This window comes from Galdieria sulphuraria (assembly GCF_000341285.1).
Source record: "Galdieria sulphuraria unplaced genomic scaffold scaf_32, whole genome shotgun sequence".
Lineage (NCBI taxonomy): Eukaryota > Rhodophyta > Bangiophyceae > Galdieriales > Galdieriaceae > Galdieria > Galdieria sulphuraria.
Window position 1 is genome coordinate 68,717 of NW_005178443.1, and position 15,628 is coordinate 84,344.

Sequence of the window (15,628 nt, forward strand, 5' to 3'; positions counted from 1 at the left end):
ATAATCAAAATGTCGTCGCTGTGGAACTTTGCAGTTAGGCATACTCGCCTTTTATTCAACCGAAACTTTTCCAACTTTAGTATTCGTGCAAAAGCAAAAGTTCCTCCCATCCATAATGAACCTTTTCTCGATTATGCAGTAGGATCGCCAGAAAGAATAAACTTGAGAAAAGCTTTGGAAAAGGTCTCCTCTGAATGTCCCCACATTCCACTTGTCATCAACGGAAAAGAAGTAAAAACTGGACAGATAGGTAAACAACAAAGACCTGATAAACATCAACAAACCATATGTGAGTTTGAGTACGCTGATCACGAAAACGTTGAAGCTGCTATTCGAGGAGCCTTGAAAGCCAAAAAACATTGGGAAACGATGCCCATCGATGAAAGACTTTCCATCTTCTTAAAAGTAAGCAACTGAATTAGAAAAAGAAGCAATAACGCAGAGTGTGGTATACAGGCCGCTGATCTATTGAGTACTCAATATCGAGCAGAAGCTTGTGCTGCTGTCATGTTGGGACAAGGCAAGACAGTGTGGCAAGCAGAGATTGATGCAGCAGTAGAAACCATCGACTTTTGGAGATTCGGTTGTAAGTTTGCCGAGGTATTTGGTGTATTCAATACATCTGGGAAGGAAGCGTTCACTTGGTAACTTAAGGAAATCTATAATATTCAACCTCCCGAAAACGTAAAGGGAGTTTGGAACAGAGCAGAGCATAGACCACTGGAAGGTTTTGTAGCTGCCATTACTCCTTTTAACTTTGTTGCGATTGCAGCCAATCTTCCTTCTTCTCCTGCCATTATGGGAAATGTGGCAGTATGGAAGCCTACGGAAAGTGCCATGTTAGGCAAGTAGGAATTGTTGTTTGTAATATTTATGTCTTAACTGGATGCAGGAGCTTGGACTATGTTTAATATATTGAGAGAAGCAGGGCTTCCGGATGGCGTGATACAATTCGTTCCTGCCAAAGTAAGCACTTAACTGTATATTGTTTCAAACTGAACTCCTATTCACCTTCATATTTGTTATTAGGCTTCAGATTTTGCAAAACAAGTTACTCACTCTGAACATCTTGGTGGATTACACTTCACAGGCTCCACTGCAGTGTTTGAAGAGCTTCAAAAGAAGATTGCACAAAACATGAGTCACTATCGTAGTTATCCAAGAGTTGTGGGAGAAACAGGTGGTAAGAATTTCCACTTTGTTCATGAGTCTGCCGATATCGAAAATGTGGTTCATAATACTATTCGTGGAGCTTTTGAGTATCAGGTAATGATGTCCGTTGATTGCATACATAACTTGTTCTTATTATACTCTATGTAAGGGTCAAAAATGTTCAGCCACATCTCGTATGTACGTACCCAACAATCTTTGGCCCAGTATCAGAGAACGACTTGTAGCAGAAGCAAAGACTATCAAAGTTGGGTCACCTGTTGACTTTACGTCGTTTATGACTGCAGTTATACATGAAAGGTCGTTTGATAAGATTCAATCTTATATTCAAAAAGCAAAGGAAAGTTCTTCATGTAAAATATTGTTTGGTGGTCGCTGTGATAAGAGTGTGGGTTACTTTATTGAACCCACCATTATTGAAACGACGGATCCAGACTTTGTTACCATGAAGGAAGAGATTTTCGGTCCTGTTGTAACTGTTTATGCTTATGACCCCAAACATTATGTGGAAACGTTGGAATTAGCAGACTCAAGTTCCAAATATGGATTGACCGCGTCCATCTTTGCCAAGGATAGAGATGCAATTTCAAAGGCAGAAGAAGTTCTAAGGAATTCAGCTGGTAACTTTTATATCAACGACAAGTATGTGATGATATACATCGAATGAGAATCTTGTCATCTCAAATAATGTTTAGATGTACTGGTAGTATTGTAGGTCAACAACCATTTGGTGGAAGTCGAAAGAGTGGTACCAATGATAAGAGTGGAAGTGCTTCCAATCTCATGCGCTGGGTATCGGTTCGTAGTATCAAAGTAAGTATTATTTTCATTTCATTGAGAAGAGATGAGATAATCATTTTCTTCTTCTTCTTCTTTTTTTAGGAAAGCTTTATTCCTTTAAAGGACTACCGATATCCACACATGGTATCTGACCAAGCAAATGAGGAAGTAGCGAAAGCACACTCTGAGTTTGCCTAGTAAAAGTTTGTGATTTTATCAAGTTTCATCGTGGTTGCAACTGTCTGGCTTTTTTGGGTTCAGGAAACTGTAAGGGTACTTGCAAACTTGCTTGATAACTTTTGGTATTTGCACCCTTCTTCATTTGTTGTACTTTGCATCCCAATTGTCTGAAATAGAGCAAACAACTATCCAATATAAGTTCTCAAATACAAAAGTAACATAACGTTCTCACCGCAAAACTGTCATTCCTAACAATTCTGCGATATGTTGAGGATCTCCAGAAAAACCTACCAAATGAAGCCACACAACTAAAGCACTATAAATCAACTTGTCCATATACAGTGGACTTCTAAAATACCTATCATCAATGTAGATGGAAATGTCTTGAAACATAGATAACTTGGTAATAACTTACGTCCTTCTTTTCGTATCATATTCAGCAAAATCTGCGAGAAAACGTTCTAAAAGTACGTTGGGTATTCCAGAGTCCTCTGCCCATGACGCAACTTGTTTTTGTTTCAATGTTTTGGGAAAAGTATGAAATTTGCACAAGTACTTGAGAAATAGACAACAAATCAATTCTTGTTGTCCTTTCGAACCTTGTCTCATAAAGAAATCATTTGCAAGTGGCTCTGGAACACCCCACATGTCAACCATGTCGTTCTTTTTCAAGGCATCCATATCCATCAAGCTATCTAAAATGCCCACACTGGACTCCATCTCTTTCCATTCTCTCGGTAAAATGATAGCTTGTAAAGGATATGCTTCTGATAGTACTGTCGTTTCCTTATTCATAGGAGGAAGTGCAATAGAGTGTAAAGCATCTTCCAGACTGCTACTGGTCCTCACTTGGGATATAGAGGACTCCACTGCCTTGAATTCTTCCTTATCTACTTCAAGTTCATTAACTGCATTCCGAAGAACTGCATCTCGTCTCTTTTTCGTTGCTTTACTTCCAAATTTTGCAATTAACTGAGTTTTTAACTCTCCCTTGGACAACTGCGACGTTTCTGAGTAGTCCCTTTGAGTCTGCCTGATGGCCGGATACAAGTGAACAATTTGTTGTGGCTCTATACAATATATTGTGTTTTCCCCTCTCTTTTTTACACCAATAAAATATCTGTCTCACTTCCTATTAGAACAATACAAAAAAATAGTAAGGTCCAATACCTTGCAAAACAATGCTGGGATACTGCTTCCTTCACGCTTACCGGCATTGAATAACCACTGTTATTATCTGCCAACACAAGGGAACCTCTTCCATCTTCTTTCAACTGGAAATCACTATTTTCGTGTTGACTCCAACGAAATCCTTCCACAGAAGCTATAGCGGTAGGATAACTTGTCTGTGGGTCAACGCAATATTGTATTCGCATATTCGTCCTTTTTGAAAGAAAATGCAAATGGGAATGCAATGCGCAAAGTCACATCTTGTTTTCAATATCAATTAATACATGCTCAACTTACAAACCCTTACACAATTGTCATTCAATACTCGTGAGAAATAGGCATCGAGTAAAAACTCATGCATTCTTCATAATCACAAGAAATATTGTGTTACCATGAAAGAGATCAGAACTAAATGATCGAACTGGATGAAGAAACTCATAACAAAAATACGATGGCTTGGATTTATTACTGACTTAATAAGCCTCGTTCAAATGCTGCCTTTTCCAAGGCTTCTCGATGATCAGGATGTGCTATACTGATCAACGAAAGTGCTCTTTCTCTCAAGTTCTTGCCATGCAACTCACAAATTCCCCATTCCGTTACCTTACAAAGTAAGTACTTAACAGATGTGCTTCACTGTATACTTACAACATAATATACATGTGCTCTAGTAGTGACGACACCTCCCCCAGGATGTGCAAAATTGACAATCCGAGAATTACCCGAAGAAGTCGTACTAGGAAGAGCAATGATCGGTTTTCCACCTTCTGAAAGTGATGCTCCACGAATGAAATCGACTTGTCCACCAACACCGCTATAAAGTTTCGTACCAATGCTATCACTGATAACTTGTCCAGTTAGGTCAACTTAAATACAAAGGGTAAATATACACTAAAAATATCATGGAACAAATATACTCACCTTCGATTGCAGAATTAATAGCAGTTACCCGAGAATTTTTGGCGATAACAACTGGATTGTTGGTAAAAGCAATATCTTGCATAGTTATAAGTGGATTGCGATCCACAAAGTCGTACAATTTCCTGGTACCAAGTAAAAATCCTGAAACAATACGGCCAGGATTAATAACTTTCTTAGAATTGGTAACTGCACCACATTCTACCAAGTCTATGAGGCCATCACTAAACATTTCGGTATGAACACCGAGATCTACATACAGTTTTAATGGTTGAAATGAAACTGAATTTCTCCTACCTTTGTGATTTTTTAGCTTGGAAAGAACTGCATTGGGTATTGCGCCTATTCCCATCTGCAAACAAGCACCATCTTCTACAAGATTGGCGGCTATCAATTGACCAATACGGTCTTGAACAGAATTGGGTGGTTTAGCATAAAGCTCGGGTAATTCCCATTCATCTTGAACTATATAATCCAACTGTGAAACATGAACAAAAGAGTCTCCAAAAGTATACGGCATTCTGGGATTCACAATAGCAACTTTGTGTTTGGCCATTTCCAAGGCAGCTCTAGTACAATCAACACTAGTTCCAAGAGAAACATAGCCATGATTATCAGGTGGAGTTGTCTGCACAAAGGCCACATCCAAAGGAATAGCACCTAATCTGAATAAACTAGGAATCTCGCTTAAGAATACCGGTGTATAATCTGCCTTTCCAGCATTGACAGCTTCTCGTACATTGGCACCCATGAATAACGAGTTGTCACGAAAGATGCCTTCATATTCCGGCTTTAAATGAGGCAAAGGGCCTTCGGTATGAATGTGATGCAAACGGACCTTTTTCAAGTTTGCTTTTTTCCCCCATCTACAAAGCGCCTCCAAAAGAGGTGTCGGTGTAGCAGCAACGCCTTGAACAAATACATTGTCTCCACTTTTAACCACAGTTACAGCTTCATCAGCACTGACTTGTTTCGGTTCTCTTCCTGGAACTTTGTAGAATGGTTCATTGGCCCTTCTGGTGAACCTGTACTTTTCGATCTCTCTTTCCTGTCTTTGACGTGCTTCACCTTCGATTATGTTGGCTTCTGTCTCATTATGAATCCCGGAAGTACTCAAGCCACGTAAAGGTGGTAAAATATTTTGATTTGGTCTTTTTGAAGCAAGTTGTGTTAATGAAAAGTTCCGAAGTAAGAACATGATTGCACAATAATTCTACAGATGTTGACAAATGCAAATGTTACACTTCAGCTGCAGATGGGTCCGAGCATTGAGACGCGCATGAAACAAGATACCAGGAGCTTTATGGCTACCAACAATCAAACAAGCTATTCTTCATAACGCCTCATGGGTTATAACCATGGTCGAACCTGTTTTATAGGGTTTATTAGGGTAGTTTGCTCACACGTACTTTTGTTCTATCCCATTCTACCTTGGGATACCGAAACATGCAATAAATAATTACGAGGAATATCCTCTAATGAACAATTGCTAGAAACTTTTCGTACCATGGACGCCTACTCACCATTGAACAAAATAGTGAAGGAAGCATGTTGTTTAAACTTTCTTCATTTCTCGCTTGGCTTTGCTTGATTTGTCTCAAGGATCTTCTCAAGCACAAGTCTTTGGCGCCAAATTTGGGAATAATTTTTTCTTCGATGAGAAGGGACAGAACACAGCAATGGACACGTGGGAACAAATCGATAATCCCCAATGAGAAAAAAATGGATGCTTTGCTCCTTCTCGCAATGAAGAGAGTGACCTGGATGTTCATTTTCACTTTCTTTTCGTTTTCAGCAAATAGAGTTGAAAGAAACTAGACTTGTAGCTATCAAACTTTGAAAAGACGATGCACGAAACACTTCTCATGGACTACTCTAGTGGCAACAGAGCATGCGACAAGATATTTCAACAGCAAATACTTTTTTATGAGATGGAGACAAAGAATCAAGCGTCGCTACTTATGTCATATTATCGATGGAGAAGATCTATAGTAAACAAAGGCTACGAAGTAGACTCCGATAGGCATCGTCAATTGGCGTATTTTGGACTTTGGAAGATTGGAGTTATTGCACGATATTTTCGAACCCTCCAAAACTATGCACATAAACGAAAAGAACAAAGACAGAAAGCTGAATTGTTCTATAAACGGTTATTGGCGCAGAAGACATTATTAGCCTTGATTTCTCACTCTTTAAACAGCAAGGTGATGGTTGAATGCGATTCTCTCAAAGATGTGAGTCATAGAAAGCCCCCAAGAGAACTTCATAGAAAGGGGAATTGGAATGTCACAGGAAACAGAGGAAAGTCCTTTCCACAATACATTCTGACTATGGGAGCATGGATAGAAGCTCTCGAAGCTAGAGCAGAAAAATATTTTCAAAGAAAATTGATTTTAAGAGTGTTTCATCTTTGGCTGATGTATTTTCATTGTGCAAAGATTTCTTCAAGATGCAAAGATAAGGTAACATTGATTTTTTCATCAAGAACAGTCCCCAGTCGACTTGTTCAGAAAACATATTATGAAACTTCAGTAGAGACTGTTTTGCCCGTGATAACCTTTGACCAAATTGCATTTCGATGTCAAAGAACACAAATTACTTTGTTATGGAAGATATGGATCCAAGGCATTGAAGACATTCGAGAATGCAAACATTTATGGGCATCTTCTTGGAAGCAATTGAGAGATATGATTCACAACAATCAGGAATTCCGAGAAAAATCACTGCAGTTGCCATTGAAAAGTTCATGGATAAAACCTGCGGTGCAGAGAAGGCAAGAAAATGTATTGCAAAGATGGATGGATCTTCGAATATTTTATAAAAAACAATATATTTGGAACTGTATGAAACTGGTTCTCTTAGATAAGCATTTCAACAATCGACTAGCTAAGAGAATATATGATATATACCTTTTAAGAATGGGTCTCAAAGCACTCTATCAATTCGCGTTTGTGAAGATGCCTTATACTTTTATACTGAATGAGGACGAGACAGCAGTCCGATATGCAGATGAGATTGACAAGAGGAAGCGGAAGAGCAAATACTTCCTATTTTGGAAAACTATAACAAAAATGCACAGGGAAAGACGACAGTTGGCTATTGAAAATGTGCAGCGGCATCGTAAGATTTTCCTATATACCAAAGCCAAATGGGCTCTACAGCATTATGTCATAAACATTCGATATAGCGAGAGACTTATTATGACGAGAGCCAAGAACATTCGTCAATCTGGCGTCTTTAGAATTCTCCAAAGTTACTACAAGTTTCGTTCCAACTATAGCAGCTCTTTACTGGCTAAAGTTTCTCGTTCCTCTCTTCGAGTGGGTGGTCGCTATGACATACGCAGAACTTTGGGCAAATTGGTTCATGTGTTTCATTTACCTTTGTATAATGCTGGAATAACCCAAAAATATTCCAATTATATCCAACTGTGGAATAAGTTGTTGTTAGAATCATCTACTTTGAGAGCATTGAAATTACATCACATACAAAGGCTTCATAAAGGAATCATCTTCTCTTCTCTGATGTATCTATTGTGTGATGACTTGAGAAGATTGTCACTTTTGGAATTGAGAGCTTTTGTGAATACCAAAAAGCGTAGACGTCGTTTATATAACAGAGCTCTTGAATTTAATCAAAACTGCTTACTGAATCGTATGTTTGTCACATGGAGAAAGAATGCTCAATGGATGGTTGCAGAGCGTCAAGCAACTCAAGTTGCGATTGAGTTTTCAAGACATAAGAGTTCATCTTATTGGATGCCAAAATGGATAAAGTGCGTTCGATATCGAAAACTTGTGGAAACCCAGATATCCAACAGACGACAGACCTTTGTACGAAAATGGAGCTTTATGTTATTGAGAATTGAAACCCTTGTTGGTATTTATTCCCAAAAATCTAAACAAAGGCCTGTTAGAAGAGTATTTCGTGCTTTCCAACAAGTCCTTCAAGAAGAAAGCAAACAGAGAAAGCTGTTATTGATTCAAGAACTCAAATCCAATAGAATTTTCGAAACACATTTGAGAAGAATGATGGACGGAGCTACGTTTTGCGTCTATCGCAACTCTCCTTGTCGAAAGACGGATGTTCATTTTCATTTGGACGAACATTTAGAATTCTTATATTCAACAAGAAAAGAACTATGTTTTTCTCTAGTTTCCATGTTGGAGTTGGAATATGGAACAGATTCATCCAACTATTTGGAACATTTACGAAAAGGCGGTATTCTAGCACATGAGTCTTGGCAATGCTTTTCTATATTTCTTCGCAATAGGAGCGAAGCAATCTGCCTAGCGACTGATAATGAAAGAACACTCGAATCTTGGTATATGGGGTTGGTACATATCATGGAAATATTGCAAAGGAAAACGAGAACATTCTCTTTCAAAGCGATGAGAGGAAGAATGAAACTTGATAAATTGTGCAAACAAAGAAACTGTTCTCTAGCAAGGCTACTTTTAGAAAAACATTTGAAATCAACAGAGTCGAAAAGAGTGGCACCGACACTGGAACATTCATTGGTATCCGAGGCTCCGCTGGATATGCTATCTTCTCAAACTCATAATGGACAACAAGGATTACATTACAAAATAATGGCTCAAGCACTCTTTAGTCCAGAATTATTGATTCAAGAACTAAATGAACAACTTTTAAAGAAGGATACCATTCAATTGCAGGGACCAGTATCCTTTTATTTGGAATCCGATAAAATACACACCAACAAATGCAATCAATATCAAGCTGAAGAAATTCAATCGTGGTTGCAAGCTGATGCAAGAATTCTTCGAGTAACTGTTCAATGTGATATTGCGCCTGTTCAGGAGCCTTGTATAGTAGAAGAAGAACAAGTCACTCCTTTGCCTCTTGCGCCTTTAGAAGATCTCACTCCTCTACCTGAAGATGAACCCATCTCTTTTGCTTTGAGCAAAACAGTTTCCTATATACATTCTGGACGCGTTCCCTCACTTGTACCTTTTGCAAGAGTACGTCTCGTCGTTCCAGGTTCACCTTCCAACGCGTCAGGATTAATAGAAGATGACTATATATTATCTCTTGGTAGACTACGCTTTTATAGAGACTCCCGTGGCGTACCTTTTGTACTTGGTTGTAATATAAGTCTTCAGAATATTTCTAGATGGGTTGAAAAGGAGTGCCACCAATATCAAAATGGAACTTTACAATTAGTGGTTCTAAGACGCCTTGAATATTATCCCGAAGAATCTGAAGAAGTGATAGAGGAATGGCGGACGTTTCGATTGCAAGTACTTCCAAAAGCAAGTCCTAGATACCATGGTTTACTTGGTGCAACATTCGACTTTGATATTCTCAAGCAGCAGTTTCAGGAACCTTCCAAAAATATCCCATTTGCCATGGTTACTCTTGTGCAACCTGGTTCTCCTGCCGCAGAAGCAGGTTTCCAGCCTAATGATCTTATCCTTCAATATGGCTCCGTTTGTTTTACAACACAAGACCATTATGAGAATGCTCAACAGTTGATTCAAGAGAGTTTGAATGCACAGACAGAGGAAGCCATCGTTGTTGTTGTTCTTCGGTCCAACAACGAAGGCTTAGATAACCATTATGATGCACCTCTTTGTATGTATCGTCTGTTAATAACACCCAGTCTTCATTATTATCGTTGGGAAGGTATTCATGGAATGCAATGGAGTTTCTTTTTAGCTCCCTCTGTGATTGGTACTATGGACAATGGTGAGACGGTTTATCATACTTCTAGATGGTTATGGGCAAAGTGGATGTTAAAAACGATTAAGAAAGTCAAAGTGTTGTTGATACCTGACGACATTGTGATAAGATATCGAGTGTTTGCTGATTTTCTGAATCAAATTGCAGCAGATAGAAAGTTGGCAGGGCTCATTTGTGTATATAAAAAGGTCGACAAATATGCCTCCTTCCAATGTCCTCTACCTTGTTACGAGCTATTCTGTAGATATATAATGGATAATGAACATTTGCAGTTGGTTATCAGGCAAAAGAAGGAGTCCTCTGTGTACACGAGCAGTTCATTGGCATCATCCAATAACAGTTCAAAGACGAACACTCCTAAAAAAGAGAAGAAAAAGTTCTTTTGGCCAAGTAAAAAACAACGCAAATAAAACGATCATTCCTCTTAACCATTTATTATTCTATCCAATGAAGGCCATCGACTTGTTCCATTTCTGTGGATAAGTAATGTTCGGCTTCCAGTGCTGCCATACAACCGGTACCTGCTGCAGTGATTGCTTGTCTCCATTTCTTATCCTGAACATCTCCACAAGCAAATACTCCTGGAACGCTCGTTTTAGTACTGCCTGGAACAGTTTTGATATATCCATCTTCATCTAGTTCAACTTGATTTTCCAGAAACTTGGTTGCAGGCAAATGACCAACAGCAAAAAATAAACCAGAACAAGATAAATTCCTCAACTCATTATTCTTCAAATCTTTCACCTTGACACCTTTCAAAACACGGTCACCGTACGCTTCAACCACTATGTGGGAAAAAAGAAAACGGATCTTTTCATTGGCCTTTGCTCTATTTTGCATAACTTTGGAAGCTCTCAAGTCATCTCTGCGGTGAATAACAGTAACGCTCTTTCCAAACTTTGTCAAAAACATGGCTTCCTCCATGGCACTATCACCGCCTCCTACAACGACCAAATCTTGATTGCGAAAAATAGGAGCTGCTCCATCACAAACAGCACAAGCAGATATACCTCTATTCCAAAAACCATCAGGCGGGTCTCCAGAACCTATGAAATCCAGTCTCTTGGCTAAAGCTCCAGTGGCTATGATGACCGAATCGGATTCCACCACTCTATTGCTACTGAATATTCTATACGGACGACGAGAAAAGTCCACTTTTTCCACAGTTTCTGTAAAAATTTCAGTACCAAAACTCTCTCCTTGCTTTCGAAATCTTTCACATAGCTCTGGACCTTGAATGCCTTCAGGAAAACCAGGATAGTTTTCCACCACAGTAGTGGTAGTCAATTGTCCACCTGCTGCCACTCCATTAGCAAGAAACCCTTCAAATAATATGGGTTGAAGTTCTGCTCTGGCTGCATAGATAGCAGCTGTATAAGCAGCGGGACCAGAGCCAATGATACATAGTCTACAACTAAGACAATTCATGGATAGTCACACTCCTTCTTCAGACGTGATCGATGAAAATTCCAACCGCCATGGAAAAGATTCTTTATTTATTGAAAATGGAATCAAACAGAAAAAGGAATCTTACTGTTTCTTCTTCTTCTCTTCTTCTTCATTGGTAAACTCCTGACCAAACTCATTGACTCGAGACTTGTCTACTGGGTAAATCCAACGTTGATATAGAAAGATGAGAAATACAATATCATCACGGAAACAAGCAAGTCTATGCAACGTAGGCATTTTGATAATAAACGCAAAAAGGTCATCGATGATTGTATTCAAAAACTTGTACATCATAGCTTTCATGGGTAAATGTGCCACTGACTTGAGTTTGTAATTGATAAAGATTTGCGGCAACATCATAATAAAACCAAAGGCATAGACCGCACCCACTAGACTTGAGAGAATCCACGAGTACCAACTTTTGTGTGTCTCATAGAAAAGCGAGTAGATGGAATATCCAGCAACCAAAGGATAAATAATAAAGCTCATATACTTCATGGCCTGATCATCTAATTCTTTCGTGTTCTTCGAGTAACTCTTTCGATTGCGAACTCTAAAGAATGGAATGATACCAAATAATTTCACTTTGCCAAAATCTTTGAAACGAAAAGCTTTCGATAACTTCCATGCTTCTAAAGCTAGACCTAAAAACGAACTCATAATTATCATCCAAGAGGTCTCATTGTCCAATAGATATAATAAGATGACAACTTCCATTCCAAGTTTCCACATCATGGAACGTACCGATATTCCTTCTATGCTCTTTCTATCTCGCCAATGAGTAACATCATTCTTAAATGCAAGAAACTCAAATATAGTATGTAAAACAGTAACAACTCCGGTCAAAGAAAGAAAATATGGATTCGTTTCTAAAAACATTCTTTTCAGTTCATCTGTTTCTTCAGCAGTGTTCAAACCAAGGCCATTCTGTGTCTTCCAAGAACTGTCAAGCTGCGTAAAGATAGTCCATTTCATTAAAGAAAGTGGTCGGAAAGAAACTTTGACAGAGACATTCCTAACGGAGTCATTCAAGGGTACAAGGTTGGAACTAAGAAGCCAAAACTCCTCAAAAGTAAATAGTGGAAGATACTGCTTACTATCATTTAACAGCTGAATATGTTCGCTGATCAAAGGTGGAATTTTATCCACGTCATAAGGAGTAAAATCGACGATAATAGATATACTTGTGAATGGCTTGAAATATATTCCAGAAGAGTTGTCTGACGTTGGCTGGTACAAGTCTTCGCCCTTCTTGATAAGGGCTTTAGCTACCGTAGGCTTCACATCTTTAACTACCACAAGATTGGTACGAGACATCAAAAAGGGTTCCTCCTTATCCACTACGAGGTCACCCAAGGATCCTTCTGGAACTAGTTTCTTGGCAACAGCATAGCAAAATAATGCTTGGTTTTGTCTCAAGATGCTATAGTCCAAGTTGATGTCGAGAATCGTGTGTCGTTCGTTGGTTTTGTTGAAGTCATAAGTAAAAAGTTCAGTCCATACGGGTTTCTCAACTTCAGGAGAGATGACCTCCAACGGTGAAACATACAATTGCAATAGAAATGGTTGCCCTTCTTTCCACCTAGGTTGATAAATGGCGCTACTTGTCAAGTTCCTTTCCCCACTACTAGCCAATGGCTTTTGTGCCTTGGAATTATCAGGAGATTTAGAAGAAGTAACATATAACAAACTTAGTAAGAAACCAAAAAAGATAATGTCAGCAAGCATCTGTCGCTTGTTTTCAGTTCTCTCTACTTCTGGAGTGACCGCTGCAGGTCTCATTTCTCTAGGAGGCATCCCTGCCATTTACTCGTCTAAACGAACACCACGCAATCGACAAACAAATTTACCAAGCACGGAAATAACTGAAAGTGAAGTAAGACCTGCATTCGTTAAGCAAGAATCTTCCTTTCATATCAACAGATACGATACTTCATCAAGCATCTCCGAAGAAATACGGAAAATTGATATAATAGATTAAAAAATGAGTAGGTTAGTGAAAACATTAGTTCCAAATACATGGTTGACTGAATGTGTCGAGTTTCAATAAATAAGAAAAGTTAAAATCACACAAGAAATTTTATATATAATAATTAAAAATTTAAAGACTTATCAAGATAGAAATTCTACTAAGATGATGATCATCAACAACTAAAAAATTTGATAATTGTCATTTAATTTTAATATATAATTAAAAAAATAGTTCCACTTTAAAAAACTATGATAAGTTAAAAAATTGAGCAGTCTTCGAAAATTTAATAACCCAAAGTTAATTTTTTCAATTACGGCCTCTCTAGCTGAGGCTACAACTTGCCTAGTCAGTCAACCAGTGCTCATGCTCTCTCCTTTTGTACTAATTAAAAATTAATTATTACAATTTCTTTTAAATCCGCGTTGCTAAGATTGAGTTGTTTGGTTTACCTCAACGGCGTTTGTGTGTCTTAACCTTTTTATGATTAGTAAAATTTTAGAAACAAAAAAATCAAGACAGATATAAGAAATATTGTGAGGAAGCAAATAATTATCGTTCTCTGCTCTGAGTTCTTTCCTGTATCTTTGACTTGTCTTAATGTCGTGTGTGTCAATTCTCCAGCAGTTTGTACTTGATTACCTATGCTTCCTAGCAATTTCGTTTGTTCGTCTACTTCACGATTTATCAAGTCGGCTGTTTGTGCCATTCTTGAAACCTGCGCTGCTATGCTGTCCAACTGGGCCTCTTCGTCGCTCATGCGGCTGGACACTAGAGAAGGAGAAACTAACAAAAGGAAACTAATGAAACTTCTCAAGTTTTGAAAATTCAAAAGGTCACTTTTCCCTAAAAGTTACCTTTGCTTGTGGTTGTTCTGGGAGAAAACAGATAATTGCCAGGTCCCTCCCTGCTCCTCACGCCTAACTGCTTTGGCTGTTCAATTTTCAATGAGAAATTATTAGGTTTCACTGCTTAGCTTTCAGGAGAGAAAATTAATCATTTTGTATAATTTTTTGACTTTTTCTGTAACATTTTGCTTCTACCATATCTACGAAATTCTTTTCAATAGCTTTGTATCTCCCTTTGTAAATAGAAATGACTTCAGCATAGATGAAGAATTTACAAGGGTTCCTGCATAAACCTGGATCTTCAACTCTAACAAGAAATTTAATTTCATGGCCTTGTGGAAAGCCAGCTTCCCTTGTTTACGACTTTACCAACGGAAGCAACCGTTTTCGACGTACGGTAAACGCCTACAAGAGTTGAGACAAAAACTGGTGTCTGAGCCAGAGATTGACGATTTCGTCCACTCTTCAGAGTTGGTAGGGAAAGTCTCTGTTTCTCCACCAGAGGCAAACACACCTTTTTGGACAGATATTAAAAGAATTGACGCATATGAGTATGTCTGTTGTGGCTTTATTAAGCGAGAAAGATAATTAGTATATTTTTAGGAATCCGCAAAAGCCTTTATGGTTAAAGGTGAAACCTGCAGGAGACCATGCTTTGGAACAAGAGTACATTCGCCTGAAAAAACCCTACGAGGTTTAAGTTTACATACTGTTTGTGAAGAAGCACGCTGTCCAAATATCGGTGAATGTTGGGGAGGAGGTACGGCTACTATCATGTTGATGGGCGACACGTGTACCAGAGGTTGTCGTTTTTGTTCCATTAAAACTTCCAAAACACCACCTCCGTTAGATAAAGAAGAGCCAGAGAAAGTATCCTCAGCAGTTGCTAAGTGGGGTCTTACGTACATTGTATTGACAAGTGTTGATCGTGATGATTTGGTAGATGGAGGAGCCAGTCATTTGGCGTCGACTGTCAAAGCTTTAAAACAGAAACAACCGGATCTTTTGGTAGAACTTCTTTCCCCAGATTTTGGTGGCAATTTGAAATGTGTAAGTCATGTAGTGCATTCAGGCTTAGATGTATTTGCACATAATGTGGAGACTGTAAGTCGTTTACAACATGTTGTTCGTGATAGAAGAGCCAACTATCAACAATCTCTTTCTGTTCTTGAATATGCCAAGTCTGTCAATAGCAAAGTTTTTACAAAGACGTCGATTATGCTTGGTGCTGGAGAAACTCATGAAGAGATCTATCGTACTCTACAAGATCTTTTGAAAGTTGGTGTAGATATTGTTACATTTGGACAATATCTTCGTCCTTCGAAAAGACAGATGAAAGTGGAAGAGTGGGTTCCTCCAGAAGAGTTTGAACGATGGAAGTCGATAGGCGAGTCTTTAGGGTTTATGTATGTAGCTTCTGGTCCTCTTGTTCGAAGTTCTT

The 15,628-nt window shown here is 38.6% G+C and overlaps 8 protein-coding genes across 9 annotated transcripts; 3 read left to right on the top strand and 5 right to left on the bottom strand.

The window, feature by feature from the left end:
- The first annotated feature begins 4 nt into the window (after positions 1-4).
- Positions 5-2,175, top strand: Gasu_37950 (1-pyrroline-5-carboxylate dehydrogenase). The gene is made up of 8 exons (XM_005705208.1): positions 5-405; positions 457-600; positions 655-844; positions 893-966; positions 1,030-1,266; positions 1,322-1,812; positions 1,866-1,983; positions 2,053-2,175. Exons 1-8 carry the CDS (start codon positions 10-12, stop codon positions 2,146-2,148), a joined length of 1,746 nt encoding a protein of 581 aa, XP_005705265.1. The 5' UTR covers positions 5-9; the 3' UTR covers positions 2,149-2,175.
- On the bottom strand, positions 2,050-3,614 carry Gasu_37960 (DNA-directed RNA polymerase I subunit A49). 2 transcript variants are annotated; one of them, XM_005705209.1, is made up of 5 exons: positions 3,301-3,614; positions 2,546-3,250; positions 2,435-2,488; positions 2,363-2,387; positions 2,180-2,315 (listed from the first exon to the last, which is right to left on the bottom strand). In XM_005705209.1, the coding sequence occupies exons 1-5, from the start codon at positions 3,504-3,506 to the stop codon at positions 2,208-2,210; spliced, it is 1,098 nt and encodes a 365-aa protein (XP_005705266.1). In that variant the 5' UTR covers positions 3,507-3,614; the 3' UTR covers positions 2,180-2,207. The 2 variants fall into 2 exon arrangements, with proteins under 2 accessions (XP_005705267.1, XP_005705266.1); XM_005705210.1 differs by having other exon boundaries at positions 2,050-2,315; positions 2,363-2,488.
- An 85-nt stretch (positions 3,615-3,699) lies between these two features.
- Gasu_37970 (acetyl coenzyme A-transferase) lies at positions 3,700-5,464 on the bottom strand. Its single transcript, XM_005705211.1, has 4 exons — positions 4,516-5,464; positions 4,222-4,470; positions 3,949-4,166; positions 3,700-3,903 (listed from the first exon to the last, which is right to left on the bottom strand). The coding sequence occupies exons 1-4, from the start codon at positions 5,414-5,416 to the stop codon at positions 3,766-3,768; spliced, it is 1,506 nt and encodes a 501-aa protein (XP_005705268.1). The 5' UTR covers positions 5,417-5,464; the 3' UTR covers positions 3,700-3,765.
- Positions 5,465-6,074: 610 nt separating this feature from the next.
- On the top strand, positions 6,075-10,121 carry Gasu_37980 (uncharacterized protein). Its single transcript, XM_005705212.1, has 2 exons — positions 6,075-9,927; positions 9,990-10,121. Exons 1-2 carry the CDS (start codon positions 6,084-6,086, stop codon positions 10,013-10,015), a joined length of 3,870 nt encoding a protein of 1,289 aa, XP_005705269.1. The 5' UTR covers positions 6,075-6,083; the 3' UTR covers positions 10,016-10,121.
- A 78-nt stretch (positions 10,122-10,199) lies between these two features.
- Gasu_37990 (thioredoxin reductase (NADPH)) lies at positions 10,200-11,394 on the bottom strand. Its single transcript, XM_005705213.1, has one exon. The coding sequence runs from the start codon at positions 11,347-11,349 to the stop codon at positions 10,357-10,359; it is 993 nt and encodes a 330-aa protein (XP_005705270.1). The 5' UTR covers positions 11,350-11,394; the 3' UTR covers positions 10,200-10,356.
- Positions 11,395-11,397: 3 nt separating this feature from the next.
- Positions 11,398-13,224, bottom strand: Gasu_38000 (uncharacterized protein). The gene has a single exon (XM_005705214.1). The coding sequence runs from the start codon at positions 13,174-13,176 to the stop codon at positions 11,452-11,454; it is 1,725 nt and encodes a 574-aa protein (XP_005705271.1). The 5' UTR covers positions 13,177-13,224; the 3' UTR covers positions 11,398-11,451.
- Positions 13,225-13,434: 210 nt separating this feature from the next.
- Positions 13,435-14,164, bottom strand: Gasu_38010 (uncharacterized protein). Its single transcript, XM_005705215.1, has one exon. The coding sequence runs from the start codon at positions 14,097-14,099 to the stop codon at positions 13,827-13,829; it is 273 nt and encodes a 90-aa protein (XP_005705272.1). The 5' UTR covers positions 14,100-14,164; the 3' UTR covers positions 13,435-13,826.
- Positions 14,165-14,174: 10 nt separating this feature from the next.
- On the top strand, positions 14,175-15,625 carry Gasu_38020 (lipoic acid synthetase). Its single transcript, XM_005705216.1, has 3 exons — positions 14,175-14,738; positions 14,791-15,537; positions 15,587-15,625. Exons 2-3 carry the CDS (start codon positions 14,809-14,811, stop codon positions 15,599-15,601), a joined length of 744 nt encoding a protein of 247 aa, XP_005705273.1. The 5' UTR covers positions 14,175-14,738; positions 14,791-14,808; the 3' UTR covers positions 15,602-15,625.
- Positions 15,626-15,628: the final 3 nt, after the last annotated feature.

Coding starts and splice junctions, on each gene's coding strand:
- Gasu_37950 (XM_005705208.1), top strand. CDS start 10: ATGTCGTCGCTGTGGAACTTTGCAGTTAGGCATACTCGCCTTTTATTC. Junction 845..892: donor TACGGAAAGTGCCATGTTAG/GCAAGTAGGAAT, acceptor AACTGGATGCAG/GAGCTTGGACTATGTTTAAT. Junction 1,813..1,865: donor AACTTTTATATCAACGACAA/GTATGTGATGAT, acceptor AATAATGTTTAG/ATGTACTGGTAGTATTGTAG.
- Gasu_38010 (XM_005705215.1), bottom strand. CDS start 14,099: ATGAGCGACGAAGAGGCCCAGTTGGACAGCATAGCAGCGCAGGTTTCA.
- Gasu_37960 (XM_005705210.1), bottom strand. CDS start 3,506: ATGCGAATACAATATTGCGTTGACCCACAGACAAGTTATCCTACCGCT. Junction 3,251..3,300: donor TCCCAGCATTGTTTTGCAAG/GTATTGGACCTT, acceptor GAAGTGAGACAG/ATATTTTATTGGTGTAAAAA. Junction 2,316..2,362: donor TTAGGAATGACAGTTTTGCG/GTGAGAACGTTA, acceptor TATATTGGATAG/TTGTTTGCTCTATTTCAGAC.
- Gasu_37980 (XM_005705212.1), top strand. CDS start 6,084: ATGGACTACTCTAGTGGCAACAGAGCATGCGACAAGATATTTCAACAG. Junction 9,928..9,989: donor GATTGGTACTATGGACAATG/GTGAGACGGTTT, acceptor AAAACGATTAAG/AAAGTCAAAGTGTTGTTGAT.
- Gasu_38020 (XM_005705216.1), top strand. CDS start 14,809: ATGGTTAAAGGTGAAACCTGCAGGAGACCATGCTTTGGAACAAGAGTA.
- Gasu_38000 (XM_005705214.1), bottom strand. CDS start 13,176: ATGGCAGGGATGCCTCCTAGAGAAATGAGACCTGCAGCGGTCACTCCA.
- Gasu_37970 (XM_005705211.1), bottom strand. CDS start 5,416: ATGTTCTTACTTCGGAACTTTTCATTAACACAACTTGCTTCAAAAAGA. Junction 4,471..4,515: donor CAAGCTAAAAAATCACAAAG/GTAGGAGAAATT, acceptor AACTGTATGTAG/ATCTCGGTGTTCATACCGAA. Junction 3,904..3,948: donor GAGCACATGTATATTATGTT/GTAAGTATACAG, acceptor TTACTTTGTAAG/GTAACGGAATGGGGAATTTG.
- Gasu_37990 (XM_005705213.1), bottom strand. CDS start 11,349: ATGAATTGTCTTAGTTGTAGACTATGTATCATTGGCTCTGGTCCCGCT.